General features: G+C 36.7%; 1 protein-coding gene across 2 annotated transcripts in view; it reads right to left on the bottom strand.

Annotated features, from left to right (window-relative positions):
* The window catches only part of CLPTM1_1 (Cleft lip and palate transmembrane protein 1 like protein), a 43,711-nt gene that overhangs the window by 12,369 nt on the left and 12,580 nt on the right, over window positions 1-18,762 (bottom strand). Inside the window, exons 7-12 of one of the 2 annotated variants that reach the window (XM_012941059.3) lie at window positions 17,466-17,559; window positions 16,872-17,062; window positions 11,278-11,373; window positions 10,651-10,786; window positions 8,596-8,763; window positions 6,193-7,895 (exon numbers count right to left, since the gene is read on the bottom strand). In XM_012941059.3, the coding sequence (XP_012796513.1) occupies window positions 7,636-7,895; window positions 8,596-8,763; window positions 10,651-10,786; window positions 11,278-11,373; window positions 16,872-17,062; window positions 17,466-17,559 (945 nt within the window). In that variant the 3' untranslated portion in view covers window positions 6,193-7,635. Of the gene's footprint in view, window positions 1-6,192; window positions 7,896-8,170; window positions 8,764-10,650; window positions 10,787-11,277; window positions 11,374-16,871; window positions 17,063-17,465; window positions 17,560-18,762 lie in introns of those variants that run through there. The other variant, XM_051212036.1, reaches the window with a different exon arrangement.

The following is an 18,762-nucleotide window of genomic DNA, read 5'->3' on the forward strand; positions in this document are numbered from 1 at the left end:
TTGCCCAAACAAGGGATGAATTCACTGAAGACATGTATGAACACAGAGCGTCCAGAAATCAATTAGTTTCCCATCCGTTATAAAGTACATACATTTAAACCACTTATCAGATAGTTAATAACGACATGATCTCGTTCAAAATGCTGATCAGAGTTTATCTAATTGTGTGTAATGTAATCTTTCACTTGAATGAAGTAGGTATGATTTCCAGCCTTTATGGATGTAACGCTCAAACTAAGAATGTTCGACACAACAATTCTAGACGTTACAAACAAGCTCAGATCATAATAATGCGACATCAAGATTATACCGTTTAATGGCCCAAGTAGATCGCATGATTAATTGTTATTAAAATACACATATCGTCAATCGTCGTACATAGTTATCGACAGAATTAAATAAGTCAAATGTGAGAAAAGATGTTTGAATACGTATACTTTGTACACTCGTGGATTGGAACAGACAATCAGAGAATCGCAGTGAATGAAGCGAAGAAGAGAGAGCAAAGAGAAACAGAAGGTCGCTCAGTGAAGAAGGCGCGTGAACCAACTCAATTTAATCAATCGTTAATCAATATTTATAGTCACACAAAAATAAGCTACAGATATGTGATGAGTGGGATAAGATGTTCACACACATACGCTCATATAAAAGGTCAGGGTTACTAAGTGACTAATTAACACAGTCAAAATGTAGCTTGAGAAGAATGGATAAATTGACCAGTTCAGATGCTAGAATAATTTATATGACCTGAACGTAGTATCCGAAACTACAATCGCATATAAGAATTCTTCTGAGAGCAAACTACAGTTTCTTTATTATTGAAGTGTTTTAAGTTAAGTTAGCTGATTTTGAATTCCCAAGAAGGTATGGATTACCTTGGATTTCCACATCGCAATGTGATAACGGAAGTTACGGAAGGTAGATTTATTTACTATCGCCGAAAAAACATTAAGTACTTCTTTATATTGAACACTCATTCTGCATAGTTTACTTACGACAATTTATTACAATTATAATAGATGAATTTGAAATCGCCTGCTGAACACATTTCATTATCACATTCGACTTGTTCCCGTGCCTTGAAATAATTTTCATCAATATACCAACCAACATTCAAGTTTTAAATCATTTAAAAGTATAATTCCGTCAGTTGGGTTATCCAGCTATATTTATGTATCCACTAAAATGTAATAAATTCATTGCATTATAAATAGCCAGATTATTTCTGTTTCTTACTTAAAAGTTGTAGCATCAATTTCCAATTATAATAGCGATACAATTGTTAATAAACAGTTAGCAAGATGTTTATTAAATTGATAATAGTTAACTATTCATTATCATACTAACGCATATGAGGAAAATTATAATTACCAGGCTCAATCTACAAACATACATCAGTACTACTACCTATATGACGAATTGAAATTGATCAACAGATTGAATAATTGACCGAATAAAAATAATCACAAATATTATGACATATCAGATAACAAATATTTATTTTTACAAAGAAAAAACAAAACAAAACAGACTGACGGTTGGCTAATATTTTATTTATACTTGTTATTCCTAACAGCTAGCTTATTTTAATCTAGTTTACTGTATAAATAAATAAACAAGTAATCATTAAACAATAAACAGAACGAACTTACAAAACAGGACATACAGTGTTGAGAAAATAAAAACTGAACGAAAAGAATATTCAAACATATAAGAAGGAATAAGATCCATGTGAACAAGAAAGCATGGGAATGTATATATATAGTCAGTTAATTTATCAAAATCAAAGCACAAGTTAAACGACCAAATTAAATGTTAAGACTAGTTATGAAAAATGAAAATAATTCAAATTGCGGTATTTTTCCTACTTCAGTAAATAGAATGAAATTGCTGATATTAAATATTTTTTTTTAGATTTTGAGTTAAAATGCATCAAAATACTTGAAAATATATGATTTAAACTACTTGAGAATATCAAATCAGATTGTCATGATAAGTGTGAAATTCTAGTAGAAAATACTGGGTTAAATCACTTCGCTGAGTAAGAAAACAGCCTAAATTTCAATTTCGCAAAAGAAATTGGTGAATTATGTAGTCAATGATTTAGTTCTACATAGTAGGTGGATAAGTTCGCCTGGAGCCCCTCTGGGGCTACTGCCAGTTTCAAGCCCAGATAAAGGAGGAGGGTTGGGCATGAGATTAGTGACCCCATCTTGTAGAAAACTCGTTAAAAATCGCTAACCAGAAAGAATAATTCAAAATATTTAAACTCTACCCTGAGAGTCAGAAGGTCTTCATTTAGAAACGTTATGACGTCTCATGGTCAGAGCCGAGTTCCTTCGGAAGTCATGAGGCTGATACCCCTTCTGACAACCAGAGCAACCATTAATTTAGGTACATTGAACGCTCGTACAATGTGGAAGACCGAGAGGGTCTTCCAAATTGCTGCAGAAATGAAGAGGTACAACCAGGAGGTGCTTGGGATCAGTGAAACACATTGGATGCAGGTTGAACAACAACGACTAGCTTCAGAAAACCTTCTGTTACACTCCGGCCAAGAAGAAGAAAATACCCCCCACACACAAGGAGTTGCATTGATGCTGTCCAAACGAGCACAAAACGCACTTATAGGATGGGAATCTCAAGGACCAAGGATCATCAAAGCCTCCTTCAAAACAAAGAAGGAAGGCATTTCAATGAACATCATCCAATGCTATGCGCCTACCAACGACTACAATGAAGACGCTAAAGATCAATTGTACGATAAGCTGCAGTCAATCGTCGAGAAGTGCTCAACAAAGGACCTGACTATTCTGATGGGAGATTTCAATGACAAGGTTGGAACGGACAGCACTGGATATGAAGACATCATGGGACGACACGGACTGGGAGAAAGAAACGAAAACGGTGAGAGATTTGCAAATCTATGTGCCTTCAATAAACTGGTCATAGGCGGCACCATATTCCCACATAAACACATACACAAAACCACATGGACTTCACCGGATCACACCACGCAAAACCAAATCGACCATATTTGCATCAACAAAACGTTCAGGAGGACGATGGAGGACCTGCGAACCAAGAGAGGAGCTGATATAGCATCAGATCATCACTTGCTGGTCGCCAAGATGAAATTGAAACTCAAGAAGCACTGGACAACGGGGCGGACAATATCATAAAAGTTCAATACGGCCTTTCTTCAGGATACTAACAAACTCAACAAATTCAAGATAGTCCTCAGCAACAAGTTCCAGGCCTTTCATGATCTACACAATGGAGAAGAAACTACTGTGGAGAGCAACTGGAAGGGGATCAAAGAGGCAATCACTTCAACATGTCATGAGGTCCTGAGTCACAAGAAGCACCATCACAAGGAATGGATCACTGTTGATACACTGGATAAGATTCAAGAAAGGAGGAACAAGAAAGCAGCAATCAATACCAGTCGAACAAGAGCAGAAAAAGCCAAGGCACAAGCTGAATACACAGAAGTTAACAAACAAGTGAAGATGAGCATCAAAACCGACAAGCGTAAATATGTGGAAGATTTAGCAACGGCGGCGGAAAAGGCTCCAAGAGAAGGAAACATGAGACAATTGTATGACACGACAAAGAAACTCTCTGGAAATCGCCGCAAACCAGAACGACCAGTGGAAAGCAAGGAAGGCAAGGTAATCACCAACATTGAAGAGCAACAAAACAGGTGGGTAGAACACTTCAAAGAACTCTTGAATCGATCAGCTCCACTAAACCCACCCAACATCGAAGCAGCACCCACGGACCTCCCAATCAATGTTGACCCACCAACAATTGAAGAAATCAGCATGGCCATCAGACAAATCAAGAGTGGCAAAGCAGCAGGACCGGACAACATCCCAGCAGAGGCACTAAAAGCAGACGTAGCGGCAACTGCAAGGATACTCCACATTCTCTTCAATAAGATTTGGGATGAGGAACAAGTACCAACAGACTGGAAAGAAGGACTTCTGATCAAAATACCGAAGAAAGGCGATCTCAGCAAGTGTGATAACTACAGGGGCATCACTCTTCTCTCAATACCGGGAAAAGTCTTCAACAGGGTATTGTTAAACAGGGTGAAGGACTGCGTAGACGCCCAACTTCGTGACCAACAGGCAGGATTCCGTAAGTATAGATCGTGTACAGACCAAATCGCAACTCTACGGATCATCGTGGAACAATCAATTGAATGGAATTCATCACTCTACATCAACTTCATTGACTATGAAAAGGCATTTGATAGCGTGGACAGAACAACACTATGGAGGCTTCTTCGACACTATGGCGTACCTGAGAAGGTAGTCAATATCATACAGAACTCATATGATGGATTACACTGCAAAATTGTGCATGGAGGACAGTTGACAAAGTCGTTCGAAGTGAAGACCGGTGTCAGGCAAGGTTGCTTACTCTCACCCTTTCTCTTTCTCCTAGTGATCGACTGGATCGTGAAGACGTCAACATCTGAGGAGAAGCATGGGATACAGTGGACATCTAGGATGCAGCTGGACGATCTAGACCTGACAGATGATCTGGCTGTTCTATCGCACACGCAACAACAAATACAGGAGAAGACAACCAGTGAAGCAGCAGTAGATTTCAACATACACAAAGGGAAGAGCAAAATTCTCTGACGCAATACAACATGCACCAAACAAATCACACTTGACAGAGAAGATTCGGAAGATGTCAAAACCTTTGCATATCTGGATAGTATCACTGATAAACATGGTGGATCTGATGCAGATGTGAAGGCGTGAATCGGCAGAGCAAGAGCAGCATATCCACAACTGAAGAACATCTCGAACTCAAAACAACTGTCAACCAACACCAAGGTCAGAATTTTCAATACTGTTGGGGACGATACATCCCAAAAACTCATATTTGTAATTTTATCATATCGATTAAATAATTAATAGCAGTCAATTTATGAACTCATTGATTAATGTTTTAAATTTCCCATGACAATATTGATTATATATATTTGTATATATACGTTTTAAATTGTGTTTGTGGGCTCGCTCGTTTTCTGGCTGTTTGAAGAATATATTTTCCATACCAAGCTTGGACTTCTACTTCTAGGTAGCGGGGCTGGAACGCATCAATAGCTAGATTACTGGTCTTTGGTCACTGAGTCTTGTTCTCGTTCGCAGATTAAGTGAACTCGTGAAGCTTCAAACCTAACAAATACAAATGTCAAAACAGTTCTACTGTATGGGGCGGAAACTTTGAGAACTACAAAAGCCATCATCCAGAAGATACAAGTGTTTATTGACAGTTGTCTACGCAAAATACTTTGGATTCGTTGACCAGACACTATCAGCAACAACCTACTGTGTGAGAGAACAAACCAGATTACAACGGAGGAAGAACCGCTGGAAGTGGATAGGACACACATTGAGGAAAGCACCCAATTGCATCACAAAGCAAGCCCTCATATGGAATCCTCAAGGCCAAAAAACACATTACGCCGAGAAATGGAGACACATAAGAAGAATGAACAACAACTGGACAGTAGAAAAGAAGGCCCAGGACAGAGTGGGTTGAAGAATGCTGGTCGGCGGCCTATGCTCTATTGTGACTAACTGGCGTATGTAAGTAAAGTAAGTAGGTGGATGATCACAGAAAATATTAAAATCACTTTTAAGGTGTGAATCCACAGGTATTACGTTTTAGTTATAATTTAAGTGGACTGACAGATATTTGATTATTTTAGTTCTTTTGACATATCACCCTCACATATTTGGGAGCATGGTATGATAGATATGTCATCTGTGAAACATTATCTATTGTAACATTTGTCTTTTTCAAACCTCGATTTCTACATACCAACTTGTAGACACTATTACACAGAAAGCTGGAGAAAAATATTTCTAACACCTGTATGATATGGTAAGTTTCTAGAGAGAAAATTATTCACAAATACTTATTCCTCCCCCTAATTACTTTGTAATCGGAATAAAACACCAAACGGTTATAACTATTGAAAGCTGTCTACGATGGACAGTATCAGCCCAGTTCAACATTGAAAAGGTTTCGACTCATAGTATACCATTAAAACTAGAAATACAAAAAAAAATCAGATTATTTCCGTAAAAATTATTAAGATGAATGGAAATCATGTTCATTCCCGTTTACGTATCTTTGTACTCCAACAAAATAACTCACATTTCCATGTAACGATAATAATTGGAATATGTAGGAAATAGACTTGAATAGAACAAATCGTATTTGTTAACAACTCTAGATTTTCACTTGTGAAATCTGAATTGTGATTTTTGCGATAATTTACTACATTTATTTGTTGTTTCTTATCCACACAACCAATAACTTTAGTTTACTTTTTAGGTTTGTAACGTTCATACCTTTTCTGATTCGCAAGATATTTTATTTACTGTTTATAATCTGAAACTGGGTTATTTGAATAATACTACTTTTCATGTTCAACGGGAAATGTTGTCTAGAAGCTTGGATTACTGAAAAGTAATTCATTTGTAGATACCATTCAGAAATGGATCTTCAATCAAATATCCACACACATAAATCCATTATTCCGAAAACCGAGCAAATACATCAGTGATGCATTTGGTAAGTAATTCAATCACCAAACGATTCTAAGGATTGGGTTGGAATAAAAAAGATAATCACTGTTAACAAGAAGATAGTCACTACAACTACAAGTAATGTTATTCATAAGGCCAAATATCTATCATGAGACACATCAATTGTATATACAGTCCCATCAAATAACACAAACTATGGTACATAACACTAAGAGCTCAAGCAATTTGTTATAACAATTGTTTATTTTTAAGATATTCCAATATATTTCTGCTACAGAGTTTGTACATCTTATGCTCATCAATACAGTTCAGTAAAACGTTAGAGATATCCCGAAAATTGAAACTACAGCTAAGGGCCAATCAGGCATTTTAATTACATTCGCAATGAGAAATGCAGATGTCGTTGATATAATTTGAAACGTAATTAACAAATCAAAATGAGACTTGTTAAACAGCAATCATGAATGAAGTGTCGCATATGTTTAGTGAAAAACATACAGAACTAACTCATCTGAATAAAAGTCATCCTTCTTAAATCTAAAAAAGATAAGATAATGGACACTGAAAAATGTCACAAGAAAACGAAAAGCAGGTGATGTGTAGTATGCATACTAACAAATAAATGATTAGTAAAAAAAGATGGGAATCAAAGCGAACACAGTGTGTGCAACATACTCGGATTGATGAGTCGGATAGAACAAAAATAAAGATTGAATAGTAGGTTGGCCCTAAAGTGGGCATTGATTTCTCCAACGATAGCTTTCTAGTATTAAACTCAAGTAGCCCTAATGGTTTAGGAATCCCACATCGGTATATATAGAGGGGAAAATTAAGGATTAGTTGGGAGAACGAGGAAGCAATCACAACAGAAAACAATTTGTTTTGAAAATATGTTAACAAGATTATATTGAACAACAAAAATTTTGGAAGTTAAAGTTGATAAACAGGATGAACTGAATAAATAACATACAAAAAACATTTTCGTCAACGAATTAAAAAAACAAAGGAAAAGGGAAAGGAGGATATGAAGACAGAATTAAAGAGAGAATCACTTCTTGAGTGAACCTGATTTTCGTTTACGCACAGACGATGTAACGTCACTCTGATCATCAGAATCGGAAAGGGTTGGATTTGGATCCGAAGAAGTGGAAGATAAAGCAGGCGTTGTTTCGCTATCGATGTCGGACTGCCTCGGTTCACATTTGATATGAGCGTCGAGCATCTCCTTACTGACTCCAAATTCATTAATACGATTGGGATCCATTGGATATATCCAACGTTGATATAAGTAGATGAAAAATATCACGTCTAAAAGGAAAGTAAGAAATAACAGTGAAAATTCTAATCAGGCCTATGATATAAGTACCTTACACCACTCTATTTTTAATTGGTCGCACCTAATATTCTTGCTTTGTTCCCTTATACTATTTAAACTTGGGTTAATTTTAGTTATTCTCTGAAGAAGTGGCTTACACTGAGTCACGAAACGTCAGAAAATCTAATTCTTCTACCCATTGGGATATTACAAATACATTATTTTTATTTATTTCAAGATTATAGTTTATGTTTGAATAAAAATTCACCAACATATGAAAAGTGTGATATTAAACTGCGTACAATTAATGTAGTGATTTAAAGGTGAAGTGCAAAAAAGAAAACCAAACTATCATAATATAGCAGTGTGTGTGATTATTTTGTTCTAATAATTGAAATATTTTTTCTAAAGAGAATGATATTCGTCTAAATACATCTGCTACACTGATAAGGCAATTCAATGTTGAATATATTGTTCAATATATACTTAATTAACGACAGTAGCATAACTTGATTTCCACCAACTGTGACATTAAATAATTTGTACAAACGAAACAATCCAGACCAATCAAAATGATAGATTTTTTAATTTTTTGAAAATCGAAATATTACACTGGGTTTTTCAAGACACTACCTTTTATGTCAACAGTTTTGGACTAAGCTAAAAAACATATTCTTAAAAATTGAGTCTTACCGTCACGTAGACATCCAATTCGATACAGAGTAGGCATGCGGATAACAAACGCAAATAAATCATCAATAAATGTATTCAGTGCTTTGTATGTTAACATTCTCCAGGGAAGATGAGCAACAGATTTCATTTTATAATTGATAAACAATTGTGGGGTCATCATGATGAAACCTTCAAAATATACCAAATAAAAAAGGTTTAAATGTTAGATATCATACTGTGTGATGTAGGATTTATTGAATACTTCGTAAAATATCCTTCTCATTACTGACAACTAATCGAAATGTACAGCAAGATTAATTTGCTGATAAGGTTATTGGATCCATTTATTTGAACCATAAAGCCCGTTTAGATTATGATTTATTGCAGAGAAGTAATCAAGTGTTGTTAAAAGTATGGGTGGTTTTTATTTTCCGGTTGCTCAGTCGTGGAAGGATACTTCGTCTTAAAACACATGAAAAAAACGAATCAAGTGTTGTTTTGACGGCATGGTAGAGTAACTACAGTGAACAAGGAACAATTTTGCTTGAGGTCAGTTAAACATAACCTTTTGTGAGTAGCTTTGGATGAGCTAGCTCCATACTTTTAAGGCCTAACTGTTGGGGACGGCAGTCTGTGTGGTAAGGTGAGGTGTGATATTTTCAAAACCAGACTTTTTTAGCCTTCTCTTTCTCCTGCAGAATGGAGGCATCTTTGCACATGATGGTTATCTAAAAGAAACATCTTAGTGCCGTCACATTATAGTGCAGTACGACTTTACCTTCAAAAACTGAGTTTGCTGCTTTTAGTTTTATTGCTTTCCGACTAACCTGATCCGCAAAGTAGAACCTAATTGAACGAGTGTTCCACGACATTTAAGTTCAACTATCAAGTCAATGTACCAACTACGTTCAGGAATGTGTTAATAAACTACATGGAAATTTAGTTTCATAGACAACATAACTAGTAATAAAAATTAATGTTTTAAGATACAAATGGGTCTCAATAAAAAAAAACAGCAGTCATAAGCAAGAATGATTAGACCTGAAAGGGACTGTCGTACTTGATCACAAACAAGTAGCCATTTAAACACCAACAGTTAATGGATCCTATGTACAAAACTAAGCAAAACATTGTCAATTAATAAGTTCGAAACAGAAAAGAGTTCGTGATCCCAATAAATTTCACCTCATCTAACTGTAAAATGTGTATTTGCTAAACGTTGACCGATAAATTAGAATTTTAGTAACATAATTACCACAAACATTAAACAACTACTGATACACCGGTTCACAACAGACGACACTAAAACATAAATTTATTCCACTTAAATTAGTCTGGTGAACTAAAACACCTGGTATCTGCTATTAGGATTGCTAGCCACAAATTATATATATATATATAATTTATCATCAGTAAGGTAAGGATCTTACTACCCAAGTAACTTATTGAATACAGCCAAGAAGTAAATTGTTGTAGAGACCACTGATTTTAGTACATGCTTGTCGTTTACATATCACAATAGTGTCTTATTAATTTTAGATGTTTAGAGAAATAGAAAATTGAGATTTTATTAAGTTAAAGACATCAAACAGCAAAAATTCCATGAAATGTGAAAATCTAACATTGAGAGAATAGTTATTCGGGAAATCTAAAATTCGATAATGGACTTGTGGACATCACTCAACCATTGGCAATAAAAGATATTATTAGTAATGCGTAACAAAACTGAGTGGAAAAGTTCGGTGTTGATTATTTAGTAAATGATTGATGATTGAGTTTAATAAGAAAATGATAAAGTCTAGTTTATTGTGTGAAAATAGTATATATATATATATATATATATATATATATATATATATATATATATATATATACGCCTTTATACTATTGTATTAAATTATATAGCGTAAATACACACCGTTCGCTTGATTTATTTTAATCGACAATGATTGTCATGTGATCAAAATATATTACGCTGTAACCCAATGAAAGATGAATGAATTGACGATTTGAACGCTGTAAACGCTACTTCGATAGAAATTAGTGGCTCATTCCAAGTGTATAACATAAACTTACCGAATGTCAACAGGAAACCGTAAGAGACAGAAAGTATCCACGAATACCAACCACGATGCTCTTCATATATTAATGAATATCCACAATAAGCTGCTAACAATGGGAATAAAATCCACGATAAATATCGGAAAGCCATCTGGAAAATATTAGAAATTCACATATAGTTTTTCTCTCAAGATATGTAAATGCCAAGAAACTGATACAACAGAGGTGATAAACTGAGTATATTATAATAGACGCCAATAAAAACAATAAAGCTTGGTATGCTGGAAGGTTATATGAACTTGTGAACAGAGTCTGTCTTAATACTGGAAAACTACATCATATATAACACGACTGCTTTTTCAACACTAAAGAGAAGCTATCTTTGTGCATTATTCTGGGAGAGATTTATGGACTAGAATTCAGTTTTAAACAACAACAGATTAATTATATTCATCATTCTTCCATATATTGTCATAAAACAGACTAAATGTTCAATAACTCTGGTATTATAAACTACATTACAGGTGACTGAGTATAATAATATAATGTTTAACGAGTGTGTGTGGCATTGTTGAATTTTCCTAACACGCTTTACTATATAAACATTATAACAAGAGAAAATTTCAATATAATATAATTTACCTGATCATATTTTTTCGTATCACTTTCTACATATGATGATTGGTAATCCACATGAACACGTGGAAATACATTGAATACCAACGAATCATAATCCAACTACATCAACGAAATAAGGAAAATAAAATGAGGTGATACTACTGAAAGTGTAAGAGATCATTTCAAAAAATATCATCAGAAGCTGTATGGAAATGCATTTAATTATGCCATTAATTTTATAGTCAATACATACGACAGAGGGAGGAAGGCAAAGAGCTTTACACTCTTTTAGTGAAATATAAATTATTTTAGATGTGTTCAAATTTGGTAATATAGCCTGATGGACTAAAGCCAGGAGACCTGCTCAACCACTTGCAACACTTATTTTTCAACTGTGTAAATAATTCAACTAAAATAACTGTTCCATATTTATTTGAACGGAATAGTAAAGGGACCAGTCTACAAGCCCCATATATTAAAAATAATCATGTGCACACTAGTGACTGGTCTCAGTAAGTCATCTATAATGTAGGACCAGGCGCATATACGCGTCGGTCCAAGTTGCTACACCTCATTAGCACGAAAAAATGAACACCAAATTCATAGAACTAGTCACTTCAATGGTAGCAATGTATAAAGGAAAAATTGTGTATAAGGATATAATACAGGAAGAAAGAATTAGTTCGTGGAAATAAAGGTATAAAACAATTTTAATCTCACCGTTTAAGGACAGGCAAAGGATGTATACACCGACGCCATTGTGATCGATCCTCAGCCATGTCACCCAGAGTCTCCAATCATTGGTTATGACAGTCACGTGGACCCCAACCAAGTAGTCTGCATCTACCAACATGGCTAAAACTAGAATTCAGTGACTTCAAGCACTGATGCCACGTCTTGGTTTGGCCACCCCTAACTTTCTTACAACCATCTCCAACACTAGTCAGCATTGCGCGTCGTGGTAATCGATGTTCAAGCATACGCAACACGTGGTCTAACCATCTCAGTCGATGAAGATTTATAACCTTATCAACTAATTTACCATCATTCCCTAATACCCTGGGTCTAACATCACTATTATTTACCCGGTGATCCCAGCAGATGCGAGCAATATTTCTAAGGCATTTGTGACCAAATATTAGTAACTTACGAGTATCCTGCACTCTTAATGGCCTTGTTTCGCAGCCATAAAGCAAAACAGAACGAACTACCATCCAGTATACTCGTCCTTTAATTGATAGACGGATATATCGCCTTCGCCACAGGTGATGTAAGTTGGCAAAAGCCAAACGAGCTTTTCGAATCCGTGCTGAGATATCGTCAGACACCAACCCATTAGGGCTGATCACACTTCAAAGATATGTGAAGTTGGTAACGCGTTCGACTGTCTCACTACCTATTCTTAGTTCAGATGTTGACGCAGACCAGTCCTGAAGCAACAACACGCAGTTAGAGGGAGAGAAGTGCATTCCGAACATGCTTGCATTGTTGCTGAGAGTGGTCAGAAGATTCTGCATTTTATCAGGGTCTTCACCAAACAGAACTATGTCATCTGCGTATTCTAAGTCGATAAGTGGACCTCCTGGAAGGAGATCAATACCCGAGAATTCAGTCGATGAGAATTTTATTTCCATCAGTAGGTCTATGATGAAGTTGAACAAAAATGGAGAAAGTGGGCAGCCTTGACGGACACCACTTGAAGTTACAAAATCAGATGACAGTTCGCCTGGTAGTGTTTGAGTAAAGAGCCTTCACAAGATTAATGTACTTTTGAGGTACGACTTTCAATGATAGACACTGCCACAGAACATCTCGGTCAACAGAGTCAAATGCTGCTTTTAAGTCAGTCAGTCAGCTACAACGTAGGACCAGGCACATGTATGCATCGGCCCAGGTTGCCATACCTCATTAGCACAGCAAGATAAACACCGGATTCATAGGAGTGGTTAGGTCAAAGGTGGTAATATATAGGAGAAAGATTGCAATAAGGATATAGTATAGGAAGAAAGAATTAGTTCGTAGAAAGAAAGATGTGAAGTGATCTTAATCTCTTAGTTTAAGAGAAGACAGAGAGTGTATACACCGACGCCATTGTGATCGATTCTGAGCCATGTCACCAAGGGTCTCCAACCATTGGTTACGAAAGTCACGCGGACCCCAACCAAGTAGTCTGCATCTACCAACATGGCTCAGACTAGAAGTTAGTGACTTCAGGCACTGATGCCACGTTTTGGTTTGGCCGCCCCTAACTTTCTTCCAACCATCCCCTACACCGGTTAGCATTGCACGTCGCGGTAATCGGTGTTCAGGCATACGTAATACGTGGCCCAACCATCTCAGTCGATGAAGATTCACAACCTCATCAACTGATTTACCATCATTCCCTAATACCCTGCATCTAACCTCACTATTACTTACCCGGTGATCCCAGCAGATGCCAGCAATATTTCTAAGGCATCTGTGGTCAAATACTAATAGCTTACGGGTGTCTTCTACTCTTAATGGCCATGTTTCGCTGCCGTAAATTAAAACAGAACGGACTGCCGCGCAGTATACTCGTCCTTTTATTGATAGACGGATATCTCGCCTCCGCCAAAGGTGACGTAAGTTGGCAAAAGCCAAACGAGCTTTACGAATCCGTGCTGAGATTTCGTCCGATACCAACCCATTAGGGCTGATCAGACTTCCAAGATAAGTGAAGTTGTCAACTCGTTCGACTACTTCACTCCCTATCCTTAGTTCAGGTGTTGACGCAGACCAGTCCTGAAGCAACAACTTGCATTTAGAGGGAGAGAAGTGCATTCCAAACATTCTGGCATTGTTGCTTAGTGCTACCAGAAGACTCTGCATTTTGTCAGCGTCTTCACCAAACAGGACTATGTCATCTGCATATTCTAAGTCGATAAGTGGACCTCCTGGAAGGAGATCAATACCCGAGAATTCAGTCGACGAGAGTGTTATTTCCATCAATAGGTCTATGATGAAGTTAAACAAAAATGGAGAAAGTGGGCAGCCTTGACGGACACCACTTGAGGTTGCAAAAGTAGATGACAGTTCGCCATAAGCCCTGACTCGACTGGTAGTGTTCGAGTAAAGAGCCTTCACAAGGTTTATGTACTTCTGAGGTACGCCTTTCAATGACAGACACTGCCACAGAGTTTCGCGGTCTACAGAGTCAAATGCTGCTTTTAAGTCAAGAAAGACCACCATCGTCGGACGCCGATAGGTATGCTTGTGTTCTAGAACCTGACGAATGGTGAATATGTGGTCGATGCAGCCACGACCAGGTCTAAAGCCAGCTTGGTTCTCTCGTGTTTGTAGTTCACGAGTCTTAGTTAGGCGTTTGATAATTATCGAGGCCAGTATTTTAGATACTATGTTTGTTAAACTAATCCCTCTGTGGTTGTCACAGGATGATTTTGACCCTTTCTTATATATTGGGACGATAAGTGATTGAGACCAGTCAGATGGAATAACGTCTAACTCCCAGATCTTAGCTAAAATATTAGTCAACCTAATCGCTAAAATTGGACCACCATCCTTAAAGACCTCTGGAGCCAATCCATCTGGACCAGCTGCCCTTCCTCGTTCCAGATTAACTATAGCCTTCTCAACTTCAGCAAGAGTTGGGGGACCTACTTCAATGTTCCATTCACTTTGTCTGGGAATGGAGGGTAGTTGTAGAGTAGCTGAAGGCCAGCTGAACTGTTCTCTAAAATGTTCCGCCCATCGTTCTAAACGTCTGGACTGGGAGCAGATGAGAGTATCATCTTTTTCCGAAATAATCTCACTTACACTTGACTTATTAATTCCAGTTTCTTTTATTAGTCTGTAAAGCTGTCTTGTGTTCCCTATAGTCGCCGCCTTTTCCATCTCTTTTGCTTTCGTTACCCACCACTGCTCACGGTCGTTCCTTAGACTTTTTCTTAACCTAGATCTGATTTGTTTACGCTCTTCATCATGTTCAGAACCTGATGGGACGAGTTTGCGAGAATCCATCAGTGTGACAGACCTTGAAGAAATCCACTGGTTCCTTGTAACTCTGTGGTTTAAGTCACTAATAGATGTCACTGCTGTTTCCACAGCTGTTTGTATAGCTTTCCAAGCAACATCTGGGTCAGCCTCGTCTTCACAACTACCTAACTGTGACCTCAGTTGTTCCTGGAACCTACTTTTGGTTTTCTCGTTACTCAACTCAGTTCTAACGGGTCTTTTTAATGTGGCTTTTTTGCGTCCAGTGAGGCGCAAGCAGATGCGTGCCCGTATTAGGGCATGGTCGGAGTCCAAGCAGGTGCTCCAGAATGAACGACAATCTTCTACCGACCCACCATTGTCGGACGCCGATAAGTATACTTGTGTTCTAAAACCTGACGAATGGTGAATATGTGGTCGATGCAGCCACGACCAGGTCTGAAGCCAGACTGATTTTCTCATGTTTGCAGTTCACGGGTCTTATTTCGGCGTCCGATAATTATTGAGGCTAGTATTTTAGATGCTATACTAGTCAAACTAATCCCTCTATGGTTAGCACAGGATAAGTTTAACCCCTTCTTATTTATTGAGACAATCAGTGATTGCGACCAGTCAGATGGAATAACGTCTAACTCCCAGATTCTAGCTAAAATATTAGTCAACCTAATCGCTAAAACTGGACCATCATACTTAAAAACCTCTGGATTTAATCCATGTAGACCAGATGCTCTTCCCCGTTTTAGTTTAGCCATAGATCTTTGAACTTCAACTAGAGTTGGGGGGCCAACTTCAGTGTTCCATTCAGGCTGTTTAGAAATTTTGAGTAGTTTCAGAGTAGCTAACTGGTCTCAAGAGGTAATTCAAGGAGTTCTGGTGAGAGGTTATGGCCAGCGAAGTTCAAACTCGTTGGGTGAAGAAATTACCCACTAAAAACAATAAAAGATAGTTGCTGAATATTGTGAATCGACAGAAACTAGACGTGCAACCACTGGGTGTCAGCTCAGTGTTCTAAGCGCAAAACTGGCGCCTTGAGACTCAAATGTTTCGGAATTGATCCCAGATGGGGTCGTAGATGTGCATTACTGAGGAGTTCCATACTAGAGCAAAACAGTTGTCTAGTGCTTTTCGGCTACGAATTGTTTAACTTAGGTTAGTTTCTGATATCTATGACATCAAACAATCTGCACACACCCGTACTGATAAGCAATTATTTGTCGTAATACTGCACAATTGATGCTTAGAATTGTATGCTGTACAAAGATCAATGTAGGTATAAAACATATGATAAGTAGAAACAACTTAATAACTATAGGAAGATAAAGGAATGAATACATCTGAGGCACTTGAAATGAATTTGGGACAAAAGTACATGAAAAATTATCCAACTTTTCTATATGGACTCTGATGGTTGATAACCTGTGAATACCTAGTTTAAGAAATCCACTCGTTAGATAAACAAAATTGTTCATTTTCAGATAACTATGTATGACTTTTTCCAATAATTTTGTTTTAAATATGTTTATTGAGTCAATGTTTCTCAGATAAGATTATATAACTTTAGGTTTTCTATTTACAAAAAAATTGCTAATTAAACAGAAAGACCGATCATTCATAGAATCTCTTTGTGTTTGTATAATTCAACTTACTCTGAAAGAAAGGACTTTCTTGATTTTCCAGATCTCAATTAGCAGTCCAAAAACAACTGATAGTTTTATAACAAAATTGGTATCGTTATCAAGTACGTACAGCACAACAATGAATGACTGGAAGACATTGAAAAACACAGAGCGAACTGAGAGACCTTCCAGTGATTCTCTTGTTTTCCAAAACTGTATATCTAAAGGGTTGTAAAAGAAATGCATTTCACACTTAAACACGAAATCAATTAGATCAAATAAGAATTGTTCGCAGAAGCATAAACCCTATAAATACATTTTAACCAACAACCACAAAGTCTTAAGACACTAGAGTGGTTTGATTTTTCTCTTCTATGAATGAAAATACCAAACTTTCAGACAATAGATGAGTGTTTTTTAACTAATGTATTATCTAGCCACTATGTAGAGTATGAAAACATCTAACTATAAAATCAGGTGTCTTGCCGGTATATATATATTGAAATTTACCAAAATAGTTTTTACGATGCTCACACTGACTCTACAGTCAAAACAATATTTGTTTTAAACCAGCGTGAAAACAGGAAGTTAGTAAGGAAATATGACATGACTTATTGAACTCACCATTTTTAAATGCTAACAATTCAAAAACGCTATGGACAATCGATACGACAACTGTTACAGCTAAAAGCAAAGGATTTGTTTCGATCAGTGCTTTCTATATATAACACGAAGAGGAAAAGGGAAAAATCAAGCATAGAATAACAAATAAAGGTTGAAATAAAGTACACATAATAAATTGTTGATTAGCGATATAAAAAGTGTCATGACTAACGATATTGTTTGACAAGTTGTTATAGAAGGCAAGTTTGTGATCAGCATGTCTTAGTTGGTATTATTAGACAGATGATGCACAATGATACACTATGACTGAATGAAAGCTACGAGCAAAACCGTATTACTAACGACACTCTTTAAATGAACTGATGTACAAAAAAACAGGTTAATTTGATACGTAACGTTTTAGTGAATGTTAATCTGAGAAAAATTAGCACAGACATAAACACTATTACGTCACAGTTAACGTACAACCGATTCGATATTTTCAAGTCACTGACATGATATTGAAATTAAAACCCAGATATCCTGCTTAATTTTTATCCATTATATTACAAATTATTTTCCGCAAACTTCGGTGCAGTCATGAGTTGCTTCATTGATATTCAGGAAATTTTATAATCCAAATTAGTGAGAAATGTTTTCTGATGTATGTGTTTTTGTTGTTGATCACTCTAGTTGCAATTTATTAGTATGCACTTACAAAATTTTGACCATTCATAATATGTCTATCAACCCACACCTTAACATAATGTACGAGAAAATATAACGCCTCATTGAAAAAACTAATCGTTCCGTCATTATTGAGTTTTATTTGACGGCGGTTAATTTTTTAAAGTGATTAACTGTTAATTATCAACGAAACGTTTTAAAAATATCTGCTTCACTCCTGAAAGTTAAGCAACTAGGTAATACCAAAATACCCCTTCCGACCCATTTTAGAATTTCGGCACTAAATTCTACACTTCTGTGAGGACAGTCCACGGGTGAACTCGAGGAAGCTGTAAGAAGCTCAGAAAGAGCCGAAGATATTCCATCCAACCACCTTTTGGACGAATATTCTGGAATCGCTACGTGTGGCTTCCCGATTGAACAATGCTTATAACCCCCTGTGTGAGGATTGGATAGCTATAATAATGATTTTGTTTTTACTAAAAACTATAAATACCTGACGGTTTTGTACCATAATTAGACACGGTCTGGAATAATATTCCTTTCACTAGTTTTCTGTCATTGCGAGTTGGAAGGGTTCTAGCGTTCTAGTGCTCAAGTAATACGCGGTATGTCAAGAATATAAGCTTTA

The sequence above is a fragment of the Schistosoma haematobium genome, chromosome ZW (genome assembly GCF_000699445.3).
Source record: "Schistosoma haematobium chromosome ZW, whole genome shotgun sequence".
Classification (NCBI taxonomy): domain Eukaryota; kingdom Metazoa; phylum Platyhelminthes; class Trematoda; order Strigeidida; family Schistosomatidae; genus Schistosoma; species Schistosoma haematobium.